This window comes from Aulonocara stuartgranti, assembly GCF_965226115.1.
Source record: "Aulonocara stuartgranti genome assembly, chromosome: 16".
NCBI classification, from domain to species: domain Eukaryota; kingdom Metazoa; phylum Chordata; class Actinopteri; order Cichliformes; family Cichlidae; genus Aulonocara; species Aulonocara stuartgranti.
The window spans coordinates 3,307,992-3,330,774 of NC_138952.1; the positions used below are offsets into that span (position 1 = coordinate 3,307,992).

At 40.7% G+C, this 22,783-nt stretch overlaps 2 protein-coding genes across 2 annotated transcripts in view; one reads left to right on the plus strand and one right to left on the minus strand.

Moving 5' to 3' along the window:
• ube2f (ubiquitin-conjugating enzyme E2F (putative)) overlaps positions 1-14,952 on the minus strand; it is a 59,304-nt gene extending 44,352 nt beyond the window's left edge. Inside the window, exons 1-4 of the mRNA XM_082508153.1 lie at positions 14,687-14,952; positions 11,677-11,861; positions 9,209-9,238; positions 4,571-4,636 (exon numbers count right to left, since the gene is read on the minus strand). Of these exons, the coding sequence (XP_082364279.1) occupies positions 4,571-4,636; positions 9,209-9,238; positions 11,677-11,791 (211 nt within the window). The 5' untranslated portion in view covers positions 11,792-11,861; positions 14,687-14,952. The remainder of the gene's footprint in view (positions 1-4,570; positions 4,637-9,208; positions 9,239-11,676; positions 11,862-14,686) is intronic.
• An 852-nt stretch (positions 14,953-15,804) lies between these two features.
• The window catches only part of LOC309690783 (uncharacterized protein), a 152,513-nt gene continuing 145,534 nt past the window's right edge, over positions 15,805-22,783 (plus strand). The window contains exon 1 of the mRNA XM_082508143.1: positions 15,805-17,077. Within this exon, the coding sequence (XP_082364269.1) occupies positions 16,091-17,077 (987 nt within the window). The 5' untranslated portion in view covers positions 15,805-16,090. The remainder of the gene's footprint in view (positions 17,078-22,783) is intronic.

Sequence of the window (22,783 nt, forward strand, 5' to 3'; positions counted from 1 at the left end):
ACAGTGGGGCAAAAAAGTATTTAGTCAGCCACCGATTGTGCAAGTTCCCCCACCTAAAATGATGACAGAGGTCAGTAATTTGCACCAGAGGTACACTTCAACTGTGAGAGACAGAATGTGAAAAAAAATCCATGAATCCACATGGTAGGATTTGTAAAGAATTTATTGGTAAATCAGGGTGGAAAATAAGTATTTGGTCAATAACAAAAATACAACTCAATACTTTGTAACATAACCTTTGTTGGCAATAACAGAGGTCAAACGTTTACTATAGGTCTTTACCAGGTTTGCACACACAGTAGCTGGTATTTTGGCCCATTCCTCCATGCAGATCTTCTCGAGAGCAGTGATGTTTTGGGGCTGTCGCCGAGCAACACGGACTTTCAACTCCCGCCACAGATTTTCTATGGGGTTGAGGTCTGGAGACTGGCTAGGCCACTCCAGGACTTTCAAATGCTTCTTACGGAGCCACTCCTTTGTTGCCCGGGCGGTGTGTTTTGGATCATTGTCATGTTGGAAGACCCAGCCTCGTTTCATCTTCAAAGATCTCACTGATGGAAGGAGGTTTTGGCTCAAAATCTCACGATACATGGCCCCATTCATTCTGTCCTTAACACGGATCAGTCGTCCTGTCCCCTTGGCAGAAAAACAGCCCCATAGCATGATGTTTCCACCCCCATGCTTCACAGTAGGTATGGTGTTCTTGGGATGCATCTCAGTATTCTTCTTCCTCCAAACACGACGAGTTGAGTTTATACCAAAGAGTTCTACTTCGGTTTCGTCTGACCACATGACATTCTCCCAATCCTCTGCTGTATCATCCATGAGCTCTCTGCAGGTCATTCACCAGGTCCCCCCGTGTGGTTCTGGGATCTTTGCTCACCGTTCTCATGATCATTTTGACCCCACGGGATGAGATCTTGCGTGGAGCCCCAGATCGAGGGAGATTATCAGTGGTCTTGTATGTCTTCCATTTTCTGATGATTGCTCCCACAGTTGATTTTTTCACACCAAGCTGCTTGCCTATTGTAGATTCACTCTTCCCAGTCTGGTGCAGGTCTACAATACTTTTCCTGGTGTCCTTCGAAAGCTCTTTGGTCTTGGCCATGGCGGAGTTTGGAGTCTGACTGTTTGAGGCTGTGGACAGGTGTCTTTTATACAGATGAGTTCAAACAGGTGCCATTCATACAGGTAACAAGTGGGGGACAGAAAAGCTTCTTACAGAAGACGTTACAGGTCTGTGAGAGCCAGAGATTTTCCTTGTTTGAGGTGACCAAATACTTATTTTCCACCCTAATTTACAAATAAATTCTTTACAAATCCTACCATGTGGATTCATGGATTTTTTTTTCACATTCTGTCTCTCACAGTTGAAGTGTACCTCTGGTGCAAATTACTGACCTCTGTCATCATTTTAAGTGGGGGAACTTGCACAATCGGTGGCTGACTAAATACTTTTTTGCCCCACTGTATGGCTGCGATTAGAGTTTACTGATGACGTGAGCACTTTCAGAAACAGAAGGATGAATTCTGGAGTGCACGGGGCTCCACTTTCTGCTCATATTCAGATAAATGCTCCAATGATGTTTAACAGTGCAATAGGAACCAAATGACTAAGATTCAAAATCTATGAGGGACAGTACACAGAGTCAAACCTACAAATGTTGTGTCATTGCCTAAACACTTGACTGATATATATATATTTTTACCTTCTTTACAGGTTGATCAAATCAGAGAGTTGACTTTAAAATGAAGACCACAGAGCCCAAGATGCACAACCTTTGAGTCCAACATTTAAATGAATACAGGATTCAGGAATATTTTTTCCACATTTGGTACAAAAAGTGATTGAGCACACTCTGCTACCTTCAGAACAATGTATTCATGCATTTCTAACCAAAGCAGTGAGTTTTATAGAACAACGTTTTAACCCTTGTAGCATGAAAACTGTTCCAGAGTAAACGGTGCCACGGTCTATGAGAAACATAGAGAACAAGAGAAGAAAATATGAAAGAACATGAGGAAAAAAGCAAAAAAGCAAAACAAAGGATCGCTTAGCCTAGAGCTAAAAATGCTCTACATAGCAAGTCAAGCTGATTTTACCTTACGCTGCTAAGAGATATTAGACAGCCTGCATCCGGAGGCAAGTTCCTCTTGCATTTGATTTTTCATTTTCCGGCCCGACTACAATTACCTTCCCTGAAGCACAAATTAAAGATGCTTCATGGGTAACGTCAGCTTTTTACACTGCCATTCTTAAAGGAAAAATCTAACAATGGAAATAAGACAAATATTCATACAGCTTTGCCAGAAACACACCTGTAACATGACACGTCTTTATAAATCCACCATTTATTCATTTATTAATTTGAAAAGCTTGATGCTATTTTTTTAGTAACCAAACTCACACAAATTATAGTATCATCCTTTAACATGCATTATAGAGAAATGTACTCCTGTAATCGTGCCTGTGCTTAAATGCTTTTAGATTTGGCTATTAGTATTTTGTGTTTTGACGAGAGGCAATATTTTGTTTGTTCTCACAGATGAAATACAAACGACCAGCAAATGATCAGGGCTGTTGTCTTAAACACCACATTGGTTACAACTGAGGAAATGCAGGACGGCTGAGGGAGCCGCACAGGAGGAGGGAAAAGGAAGATTAAACAAAGACAGAAAACAGAAATGGCAAAAGGGAGCATGTGATAGCCGAGCGCGGTGCGGGTGGAGCCGAGGTGGTGCACGCCAGAAGAGACAAAGGTTTTGAATAATTGAGCAAGCCTTTTCTGAGAACTCAGTCTCCTTATCAACTCCTCTTAGAATAACACGAAACCAAAGCTTTACTCTAATTGCTGATCTTTGCTTTTCTCTGCAGATATTGCTTACAAAGGCCTCTGTGAACGTTAACCTGAACGTTACAGTGCATACTGCAGTGGAGGAGAGGTGGATGAATCACCGAGACACAATTACACTTTCACACAATTACACAAGGCACACATTTATTACAGGATGAGACAGCTTAGAATTTTCAAATTAATTCATTTCTAAATGCCCGACCCGACAAAAACAAAAAAACAAAAACCTAAACAATTAATTCCATTGTAAAAAAAAGAAAAAAGTTTAAATATTGATGAGTTCCTAAAGTTAAATAACAGTTCTCTAAAGTCATGTTTAAGCTTAAAACTGCTACTAACAAACTCAATTCAAATGCTTTCGATTAGACCAAATCGCACCAATATATATATTTTTTTTTACTTATACAAAATGTATTTCTCCCTCCAATTTATTCTATTAGTCTGTGATTGCTGCAATAAATGTATTTTATCTAAGGAATAATGTACGAATGGTGAATGAAAAAGACAAAAAACCTTGTCATATGAAAAAACTAATTTAGCATAACACTTATCCTAAAACCAGACCAAACTTAACACTTAGGGTTAAACCCCCCATGTTACTAAAACTATACAGGTAGGAGTAAGACCTTTGATGCACAGATGCTTGGTGGACTCAGAACCCATTGTTGCCATGTTTTGATGCACTGAGGTGTCATTTTTATGAATACAAGGAACAACATGCAGTCTCGCGGTCATTAATGTTATAATCATCTGATTAATTTCTATAAAGAGTTCTTTGAGATGCTGCAGTGGAGTCACTCATGCAAAGACTTGTGTTACCGTGTATTTGTAAAGTTGCAAATGTGGACAAAGCCTTGCTCACAAAAACCATCAGAAATGAACTCTCCAAAACAACTTCCAAACCGAGACCATCCTTCATGCACATGACCTCAGTCCACTCACTCCCAAGCCGTACACCCGCCAGCTTTGATGTGGACTGGATGAGTAGTTGTTGGGAAATGTGAAAACATAATAAGACATCTTCCTTAAATTATTAGCTAGATGAAATATTCTACAAATATTTAAATAATATATTTATTACCGCTCTGTTTCTTTGCTTCTCTCCTTCTATTGCTCCAACATGACTGAGATTTCTCTCAGTCTATGGATTGGCATGTTTACTGATGAAAATGAAGACAGATTGCTACATGAGGAGAATGATAAGGAGAAACTGGGTTTGGGCTGGAAGAAAGTTTGTGTGTGATGGAGAGGAAGCAGGAAGTGGGACGCATGAGAGCCTCCGGAGACTTAGGTAACCCCACACCACTATGTTTGGTTTGTACAATATTCGACAGGTAGCCCGCTGAGCTTGAAACAATGCTGATTAAGCACAACTGCCTTGGGGAGTGAGGACAGTGCTGCGGTAATGTGAAAGTACAGAGAATGCTTAAGTGCCTTTCAATAGGAATACTTTAGGACACACAGAGATTGAGAAACAAATTGCAAACACTTGCAGTCTCCTCTCCTTCACACTAAATCACCTGAACCCAACAACGTCCCCGTCAGAGCTTCTTTTACTACACCACTTCATCTTTAAATGTGCTGGTGAAGTAAATTTAAGTGAAACAGAGATTTAAAAACTTTTATAACTAGAATAAGAACCAACTTTTTTTTTTTGAGGGTGTACCAAAGCAGTTTTTAGAGCAGGATCAAAACAGGCTTTCTTATTTTCTTACCAGGAGACACTGCCAGCTGAAAATGATGCAGCTTATCCTCATCTGGAAAACTGGCTTTGCATGTGCCTGGACACGAACGATGTGGGGAAAGAGGAAAAAAAAAAAAAAGAGTCATTAGAGTCAGATAATAAAAACAGAAGAATATTTGCCTTACTGGCAAATAAAGGCATTAAAATCTAAGACATACTTCAATCTGTTCTAACCATGGTATGTTGATACCGCCTTAATTTGGTGCAGGATTTTTGCCTTGCATTTCAAAGTCCCTGTGGCACCATATTCCCCCCTGGTGTTCAAGGACAGGTACTACACTTAAAACTATAAAATAACTCCTCCTTTTATTTGTTTTACTTACATAATTACCAGCTTTTTGATTAAATAATAATGATAGAAATAATTCCTTTATGTCTTAAAATGACTCCAGACTGCCATCTTCACATTCACATTATATATATGCAAATGAGCCCCGGCAGCTCTAGCATATATACTCAGTGCTCACTATTGGCTTTGGTCACACACCGTAACACTACTCTGTGCTGCACAATGGAAGTTATAATATCAGAGTAATGCAGACACACACACACACACCAACTAGAAACTCATTCTGAAGAGGATGATCAAATTATACCGGGCTGGCTGCCAGTCAATGCATCAGAATGTTAATATAACGTGTTTCACACATTGCTCCCTGATTAGAAAAGAATTAATGAAACCCTGGTTGTCTGAATCAGTGTCATTAAAGAGCCCTTGAGAAATAAAGTGCTCTGCTTGCTCTATGAGAAGATTGCATATTGCATTTAAATACAGCATAAATTTTTTTATAACCTTTCTTCACCTCAAAACATGAAAATGATGTCTTAAAAGCTGCAAATAAAAACTTACATAAATGGATCAATAACAACAATAATAATAATTATGTGATGAAGTAAACAGCTACAATTAAGACATGTTTATGAGCGTAAACCTATAGAGAATAAAAATGTCTTCACTGCACGGTGGATGAATCCCAGCTTTCACCTGGACAACAAAACTTCCCTCAGTGAAGTCCATCAGCCACGAGTGCTCCTTGTTTTTTTTACATCTGATTTGCTTCTTATTTCCCCATCCACCCTACGTTTAACATATTGCCTTTAACAGGCAAAGCTCTCTGCTTTAAGTGATTCCAAGAAAGTCACAAATATAAAAGTGAAAGACTGTGCACACAAATCTGTCACTGTTCTTCACACTGGTGTTTCTCACTGTGTTCACAGCCGGGAGGGTTGTTTTTACGTATTTAATGAATTCATACTCTTCAAGGTATCTTAGCGTTCATACTGGGACGTAAAGAAAGGATACGTAGTGGTCCATACATATTTAACAAATGAGGTTTGAGCACTCGGGAGTTCCTAAAACAAACAGCACTTTGCATCTAAAAAAAAAAAAACAAACCCAACCAAACAAAAAAAAAAAAAAACATTGATATGTTTTGATAAAACATTTATCATCCAGACAACGATATAAATCACAAACATTTTAAATTTTCTGTAAATTCTGTGAATCTCGGGCAACTCGACTTGAAGTGTTTTCAGCTGAGCGCCGTGTACCTGAAGTCGAGTGTTTTGACCAATCCGTGAAACTACAGTTTTAGATACAAGTTGTAATGGCCGCCATTTTCTTTGTGAGTATTTATTACACGGCGTGCTGCGGGGAAAAGCTTGTTTTAACGTTTAAGTCTAAGGTGCATTTTGAGCACCTGACGGCTCTATTTTGCTTTTCATCCGTAAACTCGCTCCATACTCTTTTACGCGACTCTTGAGTAGGTGGTAGAAGAGGTTTGTCGTGTTTGAGTCTGTAGTGGGGACCGGTTTTCGGCATAATTTGCATTGTACAGTTTTCTGGTCCGTGTCAGACTTTTCATAACCAAACCATGTCCATGCTACAGAGGTAGCCCCTCGTTTAGAAATATGGTCCTCGATTTGTTTTGACTGGTCCTTCCTTTTCTCTTATACTAACATGGAGCCTATAAAACAGGAAGCTCCGTTCTGCCGGAGGTTTCTTCCTATTAAAAGGGAGTTTTTCCTTCCCACTGTCCCCAAAGGGTCACATGATTGTTGGGTTTTTCTCTGTATGTACAGTATTATTGTAGGGTCTACCTTACAATATAAAGCACCTTGAGGCGACTGTTGTTGTAATTTGGCACTGTATAAATAAATAAAATGTAATAATTAGATCTTTGTAATCAGCAGATTGGATAAAATCTTATTGGACAAAACAGATGCTGAAAAAGCTTAACTTGGGGAGATAATTTGCAGTATAAAAAAGTGAAATATATGTTATTCCAATAGTGAGATGGAAAATCACAATAAAATTGTATCTCGAGTGAAGTATTGAGGTAATATCGTATAGTGGGAAGTCTGGTGATTCCCACCTCTAACATATATTAAATCCTAATATGTTTTTACACATAAGCCCGGTTTCCATAAATAAAAACTACTTTAAAAAAAAGCACTTTGCACAGAACATTATTTTATCATTCTTTAATTGTACAGCACAGGTTGCAGAAACATAAACGCCTCCTGCTTCACACTGCTGTTCATCTAAGAGCCGCATGACCTCACAGCAACTGTAGTGATTGTTTGAAAAGCAATTTGAAGAACTCTCAGGTTGTCATATGAGGAAGAGATCAAATAAGCTGCGAACACCCGCTGCAGCAGCGCCTACCTCCAGCAACTACTCACTAGTGCTTTTTTTGGACTCTTTGAATTGTGTCTTAAATTTGAATCTCACAAAAACATCTTCTAAGAAAGCCAATCAGCGGTGTTACTTTCCTGTTTCCGTGTGCATGACACATTGTTCATTGACCCTCAAGCTACACATCAGTTTCATCAGGCCACAAACAAAACCAAAAAAAGAAGCAACCTGGTCTGAGCCACAGCAAGCATGATGAACTCTGCACTTGTGCATAGCAGTGACCAAAGAAGATCTGATATACTGAGGTGGAAGTGCTAAAATAGTAGCCAAGGGTAAAGTCTGTTTAAACAAATATCTCCCCTAAGGGCAGAAATACAGCGAGCAGCAAACGTCTTCAGGCCTGCATCACTTTTGTTTATATTTAAAGACATGAATCACTTGCAGCTTAGCACAGATACATTTATGAGGTCGAACTCGACGAGCTGGCTGAAAATGCGCAGCTAAATAATGCTAAGCTGTCTCTTATCATTTAAAAACATCCACCAGTCTGTCATTTGTAGGGATGGGTATCGTTTAGGTTTTATCCGATACCGGTGCCAAATCGGTACTTTTGAAACGGTGCCGGTGCTTAAACGGTGCTCGAACCGGTGCTTAAAGAATGGAGAACACAAACTTTGTCCAAAAACCTCTCATGTTCAGCTGGTTTTTTTTGTAAAAAGATAACAATGTTAGCCTTTTCTGCAGCTATGTGGCATATATGGTATCACTCTTGGCTGGAAGCAGTGCTTAATCAATGGAAAAAACACAAACTTTGTCCAAAAACCTCTCATGTTTAACTGTTTTCCACTTTTTCTTTGGTCATTTTAGCCTTTTTGGCCAGGGTGAAGGGAGTATCTGCCATCAAACAAGAGGACAGCCGCATGTAGCTATGATGATGTTTGCTAGTTCACCTTACATGCATTAATGTAATAACGTGGTTAGCCTACTCAACGTAAATTACACACTAACAACATTAAGCTACTCACGCAGAGAAGAACGGCTGCTGCTGCATCATCCTCATCATTTCTGCTACACTGGCAGGGCTAGGGGCCAGGACTCTCCTCTTCGGGTTTTTGGGGGATGTTGCTCCGGGTCCGATAACTGGCAACCCACCCGACGTGCACGGTGTGAGGTCTCGCAGCAAGCTATCAAATACGGCGCATTTCTCGGCTTTTAAAAAAAACGCTATGCGTCGCCAGCTGTTTAATCGGATTCTTGGTGTTACCTCCTTTGACAGTATCACAGTATCAGCTTAAAGCACTTGTTGCAGGCTGCTGAGTTTGCATATTTTGCTATGAAGTACAGCCAGACTTTGACCGCTTCGCCTTGGGCATTTTTAATCTGTAGCTCTGCTCTAACAGAACGTACGTACCTGGCCCCGCCTACTATCCTCGGAAACGTAAAATGATTGGCTAGAAGTGTATCACAGCTCAGGAAAAAAAAAGCACCGAAATAAAGCACCGAAATGTGCGCTGCTTTTCGGTCTGGTTACTACCGTTTATGTCAGAACCGGTGCCATCATGGCACCGGACACCGGTACCCATCCCTAGTCATTTGGACTAAGTAGTCTTCCATGAATCACTCACTTAACAAACATTTTAACCATGAAGTAAAATGATCGTGTTACTGGTTGTTGCTGAATAACTTCGTGGCAATGTAATAACGGCTTAAAGTATGGTTACAAATAGCTTTCACTTAACATTAGCAAAGCAATTTGTCAAAAACAGAGAACGTGAAGCACATCAGAGGCTTGGTTTTCTTTCCTGCCTCCTTTATACCATAACTGAGGAAATTAAGAGCCAGAAGGAGACTATGAGGATTTATGGCAAATTAGGCCAATTACTCAGTTGTCAGAGTTTCAGCCGCTTTTGACTGGCGGAAAACGTGAAGCTGAAAAAAAAATGCTGTGTGTATGAAAGTGGAAGTACTTACTAGGAAGATTGGCTTCAAGTTCGGCAACTTCTGTTGGCAGAAAATAAGAACGAGTGAGACAGCAGCAAAAACACAAAAAAAAAAGAGGCTGAAGAATGAGGCACAGTGTGATATCCTCATACACAAAGAACTCAAACTCCCACACTGGTGTTTTTATAATGAAGTAATATTTTAGTAGCTGCATTGTCAGGAAAGTTTCTCTGCATAAAACATAAAGTCTAATATGAAATTCATACACGAAAAAATGTATTTTACATACAGCGCAGTGTAGCAGAGACACACAGCGAGTAACACAGTGGGCCAAAGTAGGAAAAAGGAGACGGGGAGAGAGAAGAGCAACGCAAGAAGGATAAAAGGTTGTTTTGTTCTCGCTGCCAGAGGGCGAGGTCGGGCTGAATTTTTAAAAGCGTTCAGGGTCTGTTGTGTATTCTCACTACTGACACACTTTTCACTCCTAATTCGTGTCAGCTGGTTTAACACCTTTACCTCCCAGAAAAATACACAACAAAAATACCCGTTGTATTTTTCTTCTCTGGGCAGCTGGTGCTGTTGGTCGGACGTGGCCTGCTGAGAATTTTTACTTTGGTAAATATGCTCTTTGAGATGTGCATAGTCTAATAATTAGGTAATTCAAGGAAGTCGCTGGAGTTTCATCTGTTTCTCCACACAGAATGTGCATACACAGTAATCTACTTAACAGCTCCCTCGGAGATAACGCCGGCTTACTGTTTTGCCTAAGGAGACCAACGATGGGCTTTTATCAGATTAAGAGTAGCTCACAGTAACAAACTTTGGCCAAAAGGCAAAGTCCTATTCAGATTTTGAAAAATTTTTAATCCACCACCTACAATTTAGGTCACCTGTCCCCAGCTAAGAAAAGCTAAAAGAGACTCCTTCCTTCTGGCTGAAGGTGGGTCTCTCTATAAAACTAATACGTGTAAAAACATTTGTGTGAAGTATGTTTTTGGGATGGTTGGCTCTAAATCACCAACTTATACGGTCATGCATTCAAAAGTTAAACATAAAATTTACCAACTTTATTTTGCGTCTGTAAACATGATATACTTGCACTATAAAATACCAAAATAACAATAATACAACAAGGACATGTGCAGCCTTTATGTTGGAGGGCTGGGAGATGTCTTACTACAACAGTTGGCCTGAAAAGCATTTTGTTAGTGGAGGTAAAGCTTCAGGAGTGTAAGACCAAGGAAATAAGAGTCTGACAGCAGACTGTAAGATTACATGTTTGATAATAACGTCAGACAAATGTGAGTGTGAAAGTTATTTCGAGGCTATTTTCTGTGTTGAAACACAAAATTATTCATTGATCAAAAAACCAATTTGTTTACATCTCTTGGGTCTTATTGTGTTGTCATGAGCTGCAGCTGCTGCCATTATTCATGCATGTTTGACTGGCAAAGCTGTCACCTGCTGGGAGTCTCAAAGGGAATGGCATTTGGGTATTTCTCCACGTGATGCTCAAACAAAAATTCTGACTAATTAGATGTATTACCTACAACTAATATTTTAATAAAGTTGATTTCCATGATTCTATGCGTGTAACATAAAGAAATAAAGAAAGATCCCTTTGGAGAGATCATCTCTGTGCGCACCTCTGGGCGGCGTCCTGCTATTGCAGAGCCCTCACTGGAAGCCCCATTTTAACCACTTGCACTCTTGTCCTACGATGTTCTGGATCTACTTTACTGTGTCTAAAACAAGCATTCAACCAGAGTTTCAAGTTGAGGAGGAAGACGAAGTTGTAGAGCTCAGAGCAGGTGGCCAGTCTCACCTCAGGGCATGCCCACTTATAGGTTTAAACAAGAGGTTTAAAAATTGCTGCTGTCGCTAGTCAACATTCTAATGCTAATCAGTTAAAGTACCTCTCTCCTATTTTATTACTGAACACTTGTTGTTGCCCATTATTTCTGAGATGCTACAAGTTCAAGGGCTACAACCCAAAATGTAAAATGTGATTTGATTATTTAAGAACATGATTAAGTGTTTCTAACAACTCTTGAATACACACGTAATATCAGAGGAGACAGCATTTAACCTCGTCCATTACGCTCGACTCGGATTTCCGAGCGTGTACTACTATGACACGAGTCAGTCAGACTGTGTGCTGCCATTTAAAAACATTAGTAAATTAGCCTCAAGGAGCATCCCTAATATTCATGGCGCTCTGCACAGTGAATGTTTTGTCTCTGTGGTCAGAGCCAGAGAGAGAGAGCTAACATAGAAGTGACTCTCACCCTAACCAGTGAGCACAAATGCTGGGACAGACTCCAGCCACTCCGTCAAGCTAAGATGGAGAAACAGTTAAGAAGAAGGAAGGAAGGAAGGATGGATTATATTCACAAGAGGAAAACTGTTGCAACCTTGTTGAAATCTAGTTTTGTTCCTGTAATAAAAAAGGGAAACTGAAACTGAAAAATGGACCAAATTATAAAATACCCGGGTACCTTTGGTAAGGAGGCGGTCTCTGATTGAGACCCTGTGGGTGGAGTCTGAGGCTCCGGAGGCACGGCCTGTCTTTCCTCCGTCTTCTTTCTTCAGCTTACTGGCCAACGTGAGCATGGCTACGCTGATGTGATAGGACTGTCAAAACCACGGTGCACCGTGCTGCAATGCACTGCTGCTCAAATGCCTGCAAACAACACAGAGCATACAGAATAAAATGCTCAGTTACACCATACTGCATAACACACAGATGCAGAGGCATTATAAGGTAGTGATACAGCAGTCAAATAATCCTGAATTACACGAGGGAGTCTGTGTTTTCATTACAAATAGATATTTCTACCACTTCCTTTAACTGTTCTCATTAGGGGTCGCCACAGCAGATAATCTCCTTCCCCATATCCCAGCATCCTCCACTGTCACACCAACCCTCTGCATGTCTTCCTTCAATACATCCATAAACCACCTCACAGCTCCATATTTAACTTCCATTGGACAATATACCCATTGCCCCTCCTCTGTACATGTCCAAATCAGCTCATCAACTTTGACTCCAACCTGATGTGTGCCTCTCATGAACTCATTTCTAATCTTGTCCATTTTGGTCACCTGCAATAAAAATTTGCCACCTCCAGGCTGGCCTTCTGTCTAATTGTCAGTGCCACCATGTCAAGCTACACATCCTAGCAGGTCTCACTACCATCTTGTAAAACTTCCCTTTTATTCCTGCAGCTCTCCTGTCACAAATTACCCCTGACATCCATCTCCACCCACTCCACTCCACCTGCACTCACTTCTTCATCTCTCTTGTGGACTGTCTGTTGCACTGAATGGCTGACCCCCCCGTTTAAACTCATCTACCTTCATCACCTCTGCTCCTTCACCTCTCATTCACATGTATTCTGTCTTGCTTCTACTGACTTTCATTCCTCCTCTTGAGACCATAGCTTCACCTCTCCAGGCTCTCTTCCACTTGATCCCTACTCTCACTACAGACCACAGTCATCTGCAATCATCACAGTCCATCAGTGGATGGTCAGCCTGTCCATCACCACTGCAAACAAGAAGATCCCTGAAGTAAACTCACCCGACCTTGAACCCATCTGTCACTCCTACTGCACACCTCACCACCATCACGCTGACCTCATACAGGTCCTGCACCACCCTTATATCCTTCTTTGCCAATCCTCACTTCCTCATGCAGCACCACAGTTCCTCTCTGGACACCCTATCATATGCTTCACGTAGAACATTAAAGACTTAGTGAAGCTCCTTCTGACCTTATCTATACTTCCCCATCAACACTCTCAAAACAAGTATCACATCTGTAGTAACGTCACTTGTTAATTGCAGTTATTCAAACATTCACACTGGTTTCCTCCCACAATCTAAAATTGAGGACAAAAATTCAAAACTTCTCATGTAACTGTGGTTTAAAACATAATGCAATGCTGTTACAATTATGCACATACAGGTAACACAGAGAATAGAGAGGCGCAAACACACAGACCATAGCTCTTTCAAGGTAAATTGCATCAAAGGCAAACAGTAAGAAGTCTCTATTTTTTCACAGAAAATTAGTACTACTACATATCACATACATTACTACAACTACTGTGAAAAAATGATTTTAAACTCGTTCATTTTTAATCCATCTTAATTGCAACTCATAAGCAACTCATCTGCAATTCCAAATGATGTGCAGAGACGTGCTGAAAAAGTTTTGAATTAGAGATATGTTAAATATTATTTCCTGCACAATCATGCTTTTGATCTCGTAGCTATCATCTGGTTGCAGAGAAGGTGTGAATTTAGTGTGAATTTAATGCGGGGGGATTCAAATGTAACTCAAAAACAAGATCTAGTATTGAGCACCGCAACACAACATTTCCATCAACAGAAGGAAATCTCACTGCACACATTCCTTCTGTGTGATAAGCAGGTTGCTGAGTCAAGACATCACGGAGTGTTACATTTCTTGCAGGATCACTACTCGTACAGTACAGTCCACAGTCAGTCAAGGGCTGGAAGTTTTCATGACGAGAAAACAGATGGACCTTGAATCCAGGAACACAGATATACTGTAAACAAACAGTGTCTGAGGCCGAATGTGACCCTGACTGTTAAGGGTATATCATCAGTGGGGCATACAGAGGACAGCACTGGCTTGCTGTCAGTTGGTCTATCTTACCTTTTTCCTGACAGGTTACATTTTTTATCTGGAACATCATGAGACATTGCACATGCAATATTTGTCCTCCGCTCTCATCTGACATCAGACTCAATCTTTATGGTCTTTTGAAAACATCATGTGCCACGGCGCTCTTACTGTGATACTGCTTCACAGACAGCGCAGGCTGCAGCTCTCGGTCAGTGTGAATCCAGTCTGAGCGATGTGGGAAGCAGAGACTAAAGGTATCAACTATCAGCGGACCGTGAAATGTGTGTCACTGCGCCTGAGTCAAGGCCCACCTGCCTCAGCTGTCACTCACTGCTGCACCTCCTTGACACATAGCACCTGGATGCCGGTCAAACAGTAAGCAGGCAACATATGACACATCTGTCAGGCCTACCGCAGTTCCAGCGATCAGCGCAACTGAAAATGTTCCCTAAATCCCAAACTTCCCCAAAACCCAAACCCAACGTGACCCAAACTAGAAGGAGTCGGCTCCCTTCTTATAACACCCAAACCAAACAGAGGTGTAGTACACGAGTTAAACCTTTGTGCAGAGCTGAAAGTGCTTCAAACACATTCAGGACTCGTACTAAAACTTTTCAGAGTGAAGTCACTGCCTCGTCTCCGAGCTGTGGGCTGCTGTGTTACCGTAAAATAACAACAACAAATGGCTCACACCGCTCAGCACGGCTAGCTGGACACTATGCCCAAGCTCATACGCAGCCTCGGCTCGGGGTTATTCCTCTCTAAACGCAGATGGGAGCAGTTGTACAGCTGAAAGTTGCCCGCAAAGTCTGTGTGCTAACTGCTGTTAGCCTGTGTGTGATCTGTGTTACCTGCTGTCTCAGAGCTAGCGCTCCGCGCTACACCATAATCAGCCGCCCCTCCTCTGCTCGGGCCGCAGTCTGCAACTCCAGCCGAGACTCGTAGCAGCTCCGTGCGCCTGTAAATAACCTCAAAAATGACGCCCTGGAGGCACGAAATGGATATGAACTGATTTAGGAATCAGCTGTCAGAACTTCGCTCCGGTGTCATGGGCAACGGAAGTGCAGTGGGTAGTTTACCTTACTGCTGTCCGTGTAGACAGTGCAGCTGATAAATAGTTCCGCAGGGCAGCAGCCGTCTTCTCGTCCATTCTAGTAAGTTCCAGTTTAAAATGGGTAGTAGACGATATGATTATTTAAAAAATTAATTACAGAAATAATTTAACATTACATTGGTATATTATTTGTACATTTGTACGTGCATTTCGTGCCAGTGCCAGTGTGTGAATGTGTGTGTGAATGGGTGAATGACTGAATGTAGTGTAAAGCGCTTTGGGGTCCTATGGACTAGAAAAGCGCTATACAAATGCAGGCCATTTACCATTTACCATTTCATTTATGTCATTAACTACAGCAGCATTTCTTTGTCATGTTGAAAAACTGAGACGTACATTTTAAAAGTGTATGTCTTTTTTCTTATATTGAGATCGTCCAGGGATTCATTGTGCAATTAAACCAGGGCTGCCCAATCCCAGTCCTCGAGAGCTACTATCCTGCAGCTTTTAGATGCATCCCTACTCCAACACAGCTGAATCAAATGAATGGCTTGTTATCAGGCCTTTGCCAAACACGATGGCATGCTGAAGAGGTAATCAAACCATTTGATTCAGCTGTGTTGGAGTAGGGATGCATCTAAAAGCTGCAGGACGGTAGCTCTCGAGGACCGGGATTGGGCACCCCTGAGTTAAACTAAAGATCAGAGTGGGCTGTAGTTTGAGTTTGATACTGTTTCTCTAAAAGGATTTGGACATGAGTAAAATGTTTCCACTTATATATAAACACACAAATAATGTATGTTTATATATAATTATGAGCTGCATGTAACCAGATACAGTGGAGCAAAAAAGTATTTAGTCAGCCACCGATTGTGCAAGTTCCCCCACTTAAAATGATGACAGAGGTCAGTAATTTGCACCAGAGGTACACTTCAACTGTGAGAGACAGAATGTGGAAAAAAAATCCATGAATCCACATGGTAGGATTTGTAAAGAATTTATTTGTAAATTAGGGTGGAAAATAAGTATTTGGTCACCTCAAACAAGGAAAATCTCTGGCTCTCACAGACCTGTAACGTCTTCTGTAAGAAGCTTTTCTGTCCCCCACTCGTTACCTGTATGAATGGCACCTGTTTGAACTCATCATCTGTATAAAAGACACCTGTCCACAGCCTCAAACAGTCAGACTCCAAACTCCGCCATGGCCAAGACCAAAGAGCTTTCGAAGGACACCAGGAAAAGTATTGTAGACCTGCACCAGACTGGGAAGAGTGAATCTACAATAGGCAAGCAGCTTGGTGTGAAAAAATCAACTGTGGGAGCAATCATCAGAAAATGGAAGACATACAAGACCACTGATAATCTCCCACGATCTGGGGCTCCACGCAAGATCTCATCCCGTGGGGTCAAAATGATCATGAGAACGGTGAGCAAAGATCCCAGAACCACACGGGGGGACCTGGTGAATGACCTGCAGAGAGCTGGGACCAAAGTAACAAAGGTCACCATCAGTAACACACTACAACGGCAGGGAATCAAATCCCGCAGTGCCAGACGTGTTCCGCTGCTGAAGCCAGTGCATGTCCAGGCCCGTCTGAAGTTTGCCAGAGAGCACATGGATGATATAGCAGAGGATTGGGAGAATGTCATGTGGTCAGATGAAACCAAAGTAGAACTTTTTGGTATAAACTCAACTCGTCGTGTTTGGAGGAAGAAGAATACTGAGTTGCATCCCAAGAACACCATACCTACTGTGAAGCATGGGGGTGGAAACATCATGCTATGGGGCTGTTTTTCTGCCAAGGGGACAGGACGACTGATCCGTGTTAAGGACAGAATGAATGGGGCCATGTATCGTGAGATTTTGAGCCAAAACCTCCTTCCATCAGTGAGAACTTTGAAGATGAAACGAGGCTGGGTCTTCCAACATGACAATGATCCAAAACACACCGCCCGGGCAACAAAGGAGTGGCTCCGTAAGAAGCATTTGAAAGTCCTGGAGTGGCCTAGCCAGTCTCCAGACCTCAACCCCATAGAAAATCTGTGGCGGGAATTGAAAGTCCGTGTTGCTCGGCGACAGCCCCAAAACATCACTGCTCTCGAGAAGATCTGCATGGAGGAATGGGCCAAAATACCAGCTACTGTGTGTGCAAACCTGGTAAAGACCTATAGTAAACGTTTGACCTCTGTTATTGCCAACAAAGGTTATGTTACAAAGTATTGAGTTGTATTTTTGTTATTGACCAAATACTTATTTTCCACCCTGATTTACGAATAAATTCTTTACAAATCCTACCATGTGGATTCATGGATTTTTTTTTTCACATTCTGTCTCTCACAGTTGAAGTATCTTGCATGTACAAGATACATTTAAAGGGTTTGAAAAATGTAAATTCAAGAGAAGAAAGAAAAGGAGAAATGTTGTAGACAAAGAGGAGTAAATGCAGTCATGTGACCAATGGGAAACTAGGACACGGTGCAGTTCTGTGGATTGAGTGAAACAGTGGAGCATCTTTGATCAACATATGTAAAATATCAGTAAGTAAAAGAAAACACTGAACAAAAGTGGAGAAACACACGAGTGCAAGTGAATAGTTTCAATATGTGTTTGTTGATACAAACAGCTGCAGTCTTTTTATGAGGAGGCTGGAATCACTTACACTCGGGCCATGTGGATAATTAAATACACCTACAGGTCCTTCTGCAGTATTAATCTGGTTGAAGTCTGGACTTTGCAGCACTGGATGCCCTGCTTTTCACTCTAGAATACTTTAGCATACGGAGGCGCTCGTGGTCGAATCAGTTGCTGCAAGGTTCCCAGGGACTGTCCTTGCAAAGCAAGCCCAAATCATCACCCTCTCAGCACTGGGCTTGACACTTGGTATGAGGTGTTTGTGCTGATGAGTTGTGTTTGTTTTTCCACATGCGGTGTTATGTTATAGGCAAACATCTCCATTTTGATCTCATCTGTCTAAAGCAAATTTGGGTTTGTTCAGAAGCAACTGAAAGATGAGGCTTTCTCCTTGTAACCCTTTCAAATATTATTTGGTCTTTTTCTAATTTTAATGTAATGAACTTTAATGTTTAAGAACTGTGCAAACAATGTACAAAGCAGCAAATAAATCTTTGCCCCACAACATCCAGAACTTGTTCCAAATAAGACAAAATACTCATGACCTGAGAGGAATCCTTATGTTCAGCAAGCCAGTAGGGACAAATGTAAACTATCACAGCATTACAGTCACATGAGTTAGTGTGTAGAACACCTGTACAGATGAAATCAAGACAAGTACATCAATACACAAATTCACACGATTGTTTAAAAATAATAAATTGCATGAATATAGGAAATATTCCTCTCAGTGACTGAGTTGTCTCACTGTGCTCTATTGAAGCCTTGACCTCCTTTTTATAGATCAAAGCCAGAGTAACCCAAGCTTCAAGCGCTCATTAAGGTATTTGTAACATAGATATAAAATAAGCTCAGAGATTAAGCAGGTGTTAACCACAGCGTGCTTAGTTTATGTAAAAATGTAGTTTGTTATTGTTTTGGTTTAAGTGCTAAAATTGATTTATGTGTGTATGTTTATGTGTTGTATATGAGTGCAGACTTGTATATAGTTAAACATGTATGGATCATATAATGTCAAATTCTGAATATGGATTTGTAAGCAATAAAAGTTGAAATATGGGGGTAGGAACAGGAAAAGTGTAGACTTCATCCTACTCTGAGCATGCTCATTCTGTAGACATAGATATATACATGAAACATCTATCTATCTATCTATCTATCTATCTATCTATCTATCTATCTATCTATCTATCTATCTATCTATCTATCTATCTATCTATCTATCTATCTGTGAAGGTGTTCTCTTGCATTGCTGTGCAGGGCAAAGGCTCATAAATTCAAACGTTAGGATGAAGAAGCATCTATGTATGAAATGAAAACCTCCTGTTTGCCATGTCTGCACAAAGACACACAAACACACTCAGAAATATAAACCGGAGTATTTGCTGTTTGACAGAACAGCACATTCTTCTTGGAGCAAACCCAGTTCGCCCTAAAGTATTTGGACAAAACTGTTCATTCACTCAGCCAGTTGAACAAGGAACGAGGGTGGTGCTGTCACTGTAAACAAGCACATGCTCTTGACTGACCCGTCTGATTAGATAAGGGTCTTAAAACAGGAGGGGCGTATTAATCTTGCAGCGGGTGCGCATTCTGTTTTTCATCTACATGTGTTTAGACAGGTGTTGGCCATCAGGCTTTCTGGCCAAAGGACTAACCCCGTGACTGTGTTACGTTCACTTCCTCGCTTCACACAATGCGTTTGTTATTCGGAGGATGTCCAGTAACAACAAAGCGTACATCTGTATTTATTTGTGGGAGTGTTGGTGCTTCATTGTAGAGATCGAGAACCAAAGTAAATAAGTAAATATTTATAATTAATAGTGCAAAAATTACACTCGAACCCCGAGCAAATAAATACTCTCATAAATCAATGAGAGTTTTAGCCTAAAGAGAGAGCGAGAGATCAAGAACACAGACTAAAGAAATAGACAAATTAGACTTTCTGTCCTTAAATGACCCCAATCCAGTACTGAAAATCAAGACATTTACTAAAATTATGTATACTGTCACGTCAGGGCCTCAGAGATCAAAACAGACTAAAGAGGGGGATTTAAAACAAAGTTTGTTACTTTCATACCCAAAGGAGGAAATTAACTGACAGAAGTGCCCCTTAAGGAATTTCTGAGTTCTGTTTATCTTTTCAGAAACATCTTGAAATTGAAATGTTTAATTAGCTTCTGTCAGCTTTGATGTCTGAAGCCCATCGGTGCCTTGGAAAGTATTCAGCCCAAGTGAAAAAAACAGTCTCATAGAAACGTATTAGGATTTATCTTCTGCTGCTATGTTGTCTACAAGCCGGTGGCTCTGGATTGTCCTTGAAGGCAGATCTTTAATCTTCGTTTCCCTTCCGTGACTCAGATTCAGTCACGCTGCTTGGAAAATATTACACAAGTTATTATTTTATAACTCTAACCGACTGAAGCTGTGTGCGCTCCTCACAGTGCATGTGCTATTTTGAGGTACTCACTTGATTTAATGTCACAGTAATTTGACATTTTAAGTCGAGCTGTGGAGACTGCTAACCGCTTTTGGTGACTTTATTATCAAGTTACAGCAAAACTAATGAGTTCCAGCTTTAAACCACAGGATTACATTTCCATGTAATTATTCACTTCCGAGCCAGCTTCATTACACAGCTGCCTTGAAAGTAAACAAAAACAATCTGCTATATTTATTTATTTATTCCTAAAATTTACAAGCAAGTTCATACAGTACAAAATCAGCTGAATGGAATTTCAGTGTATTTTATTTGAAATTACAACGTGATTATATTTACCTACCAGTACGTGCAGATAGTACCCTACAATAAGTAAAAAGTCAAGTTTTTACACAACACAAAGAAATTATTATACTATCGGCCAATTTCAGCAGCTTCTAAGTACAGAGTAAGCAAAAAAGAACAAATAAACATAGAATATCCATCATGCACATCAATATAAGGAAGATTAAAAACTATTTTAATAAATAACGATGTAAAAAGGTAAGTCACTCAATAATATGGCTCCACAGTGTACTTATAATGTAGGATGGGGAAATATTGCTTGTTTTCTGCAAAATTTATGCAACACTTAAAATGACTGTATATTTTAAGTATTTCTTTGGTGACAATTTGCAGGTCACCTAAATAATGTAAATACAGTTAAACTGTTATTGGTACTTTATTAAACCACTGTATGTTATGTGCTTGTATCCAAGGACAACGGCTCTTTGTTATTTCTAATTCATTTTCTAACTGGCACAATAAACATCTGTAGTTTATGGGTGAACCAAAGATTTGCTCATATTTTTTCAGAAACCAAAGTACAGAATAAAAAGAAAAAATAGTTTTAACAAAGATTTTTCTTAAATGTCCCCAGAAGTACCCCTGGTTACTCTGAATGCACAATAAAGTCATGTCTGGCTGTCAATTCAGATCACACTGCGACTGCAGCAGCAGTGACATCAGCCCCAGAGGCTCCAGTCTTAATCATGCAGAAACAAAAAGTTACACTTGGGGCTTTGCTCTCCCCACTGGACCAAATGACCCAGATGTTGGCACAGTGTCCACTCAGTTTAAAGGAAAATGTATCCACAAGAACATGAGTAATGCTTGTGATATCATTTTTATACCGTTATTATGTCTGTTGCAAACTTGCTATTATCAGCTAGGTTCTATCAAAAATCTGTTACTATTGTGTGAGACAAAACAATCCATCCTTGTTTGATTCAGGGAACAGAGGTTTTACAGAGCACAGTGCAGACAGGATGCCAGTCCATCTCTGCGCTAACACTTACACCGATTAGGTGTAATGCTCTGACCGCTGCAGGTGAACTGAATGACCCTGATTATCTCTTCATCATGGTACCTGTTAGTGGGTGGACTATATCAGGGAGCAGGAGAACATTTTGTCTTCAAAGTTGATGTTGGAAGCTGGAAAAACGGTGAGTTTTGAGTTTGACAAAAGGCCAAACTGTGATGTTAGATGACTGGATCACAACCATAGCCCTGCTCCTGGTTTATAGGGATCGATCAAAAGTGGTCCACGGAAGGAACAGTGGTAATCCAGTGACGGGTCATGGACCACCAAGGTTCATGGATGCACATGAGGATTTAAGGTCTGATCCGACAGACGAGCTTCTGTAGCTCAAAGTTTAAAAAAAAACAACAACAACAAAAAACAAAACGTTTGTGCTGATTCTGATGGAAAAGTGTCTGAACACACAGAAGATCAGAGTTTAGCTGCAGATCAGTCATGCTTATACCTGATGGTAAATACAGACAGCCATCAACCTTGCTGCCTTTTCATTCAGACTAATTTATGTGTGAAATGTAGAAGAATGTTATGAGCTGAAATTCCCTGCAGTAGTGATTCCTGAGCAGAGTAAGAGATGTAGCTTAGTGCTACCAGAGAACGTGTATCAGGCTCAAATTTGTCATGTCAGAAAAAGGCATACCTTTTGTGTCAAACCCATTACAAGCAATCCACCTTTACTCATGTACCATTAGATGTGGTGTTATTGTTGTAGGTGAGCTTTAGGAATATGCGACGTGACAGGGCAAAGCGCTGAAAGAAGAATTGTGTCAAAAAGTAGACCCTGATGGAAGTATTTGGTCATGCTGTCCTCGGGCATGCGGGAAGCTGATGTGTAATGTGCAGTGTTTGCAAGTACCAGAAAACACTGAGTCACGAGAGGACTGTTTGTGCTTGTGTTCATTTTACGATGTATGCTCTACAAAATTATTTGTCTGTTATTAATATCCTTGCTTTGGTTTTTAATGCATAACATTGAAGACTGCACAGATGGAAACACGTGTTTAGCAGACACATCAGACATGCTCACTGTTTGACAGAATATCTCAGTTGGTTTGAAGTTGCTCCAGCACATTCTGCAGAATTCAATGAGAGTTACTATCAGAGCCTGGCGTCTCTGACGTAAAGCACAGAGTTTTCAGTCACAAATCACCGCACAGGTGCGCTGACGAAACTAAAACTCTCCTTGAGCCCCTTTGCTTCTGTTTGATCATTGTATAGGGATGGAGGAGGATGCAAATGAGCTCTTGCTCATATTTGTATATTCAAATATTTGCTTATTCAAACTCTGGGCTGCCTCTTTTTTCCTTTCCTTCAGGCTCGTCTAGTGGTGGTGTTCCCTTGAGTCCTACCCATCTCATCCTCCTCTTCTTCTGCAGGTCTTTGTTTTGCTTTTTCCTACAGGTCATTGCAGATCAAGTTAGACCAGTAAGTCTTCAAAATGTTCCTTAGACAGCTGCTGATGAAG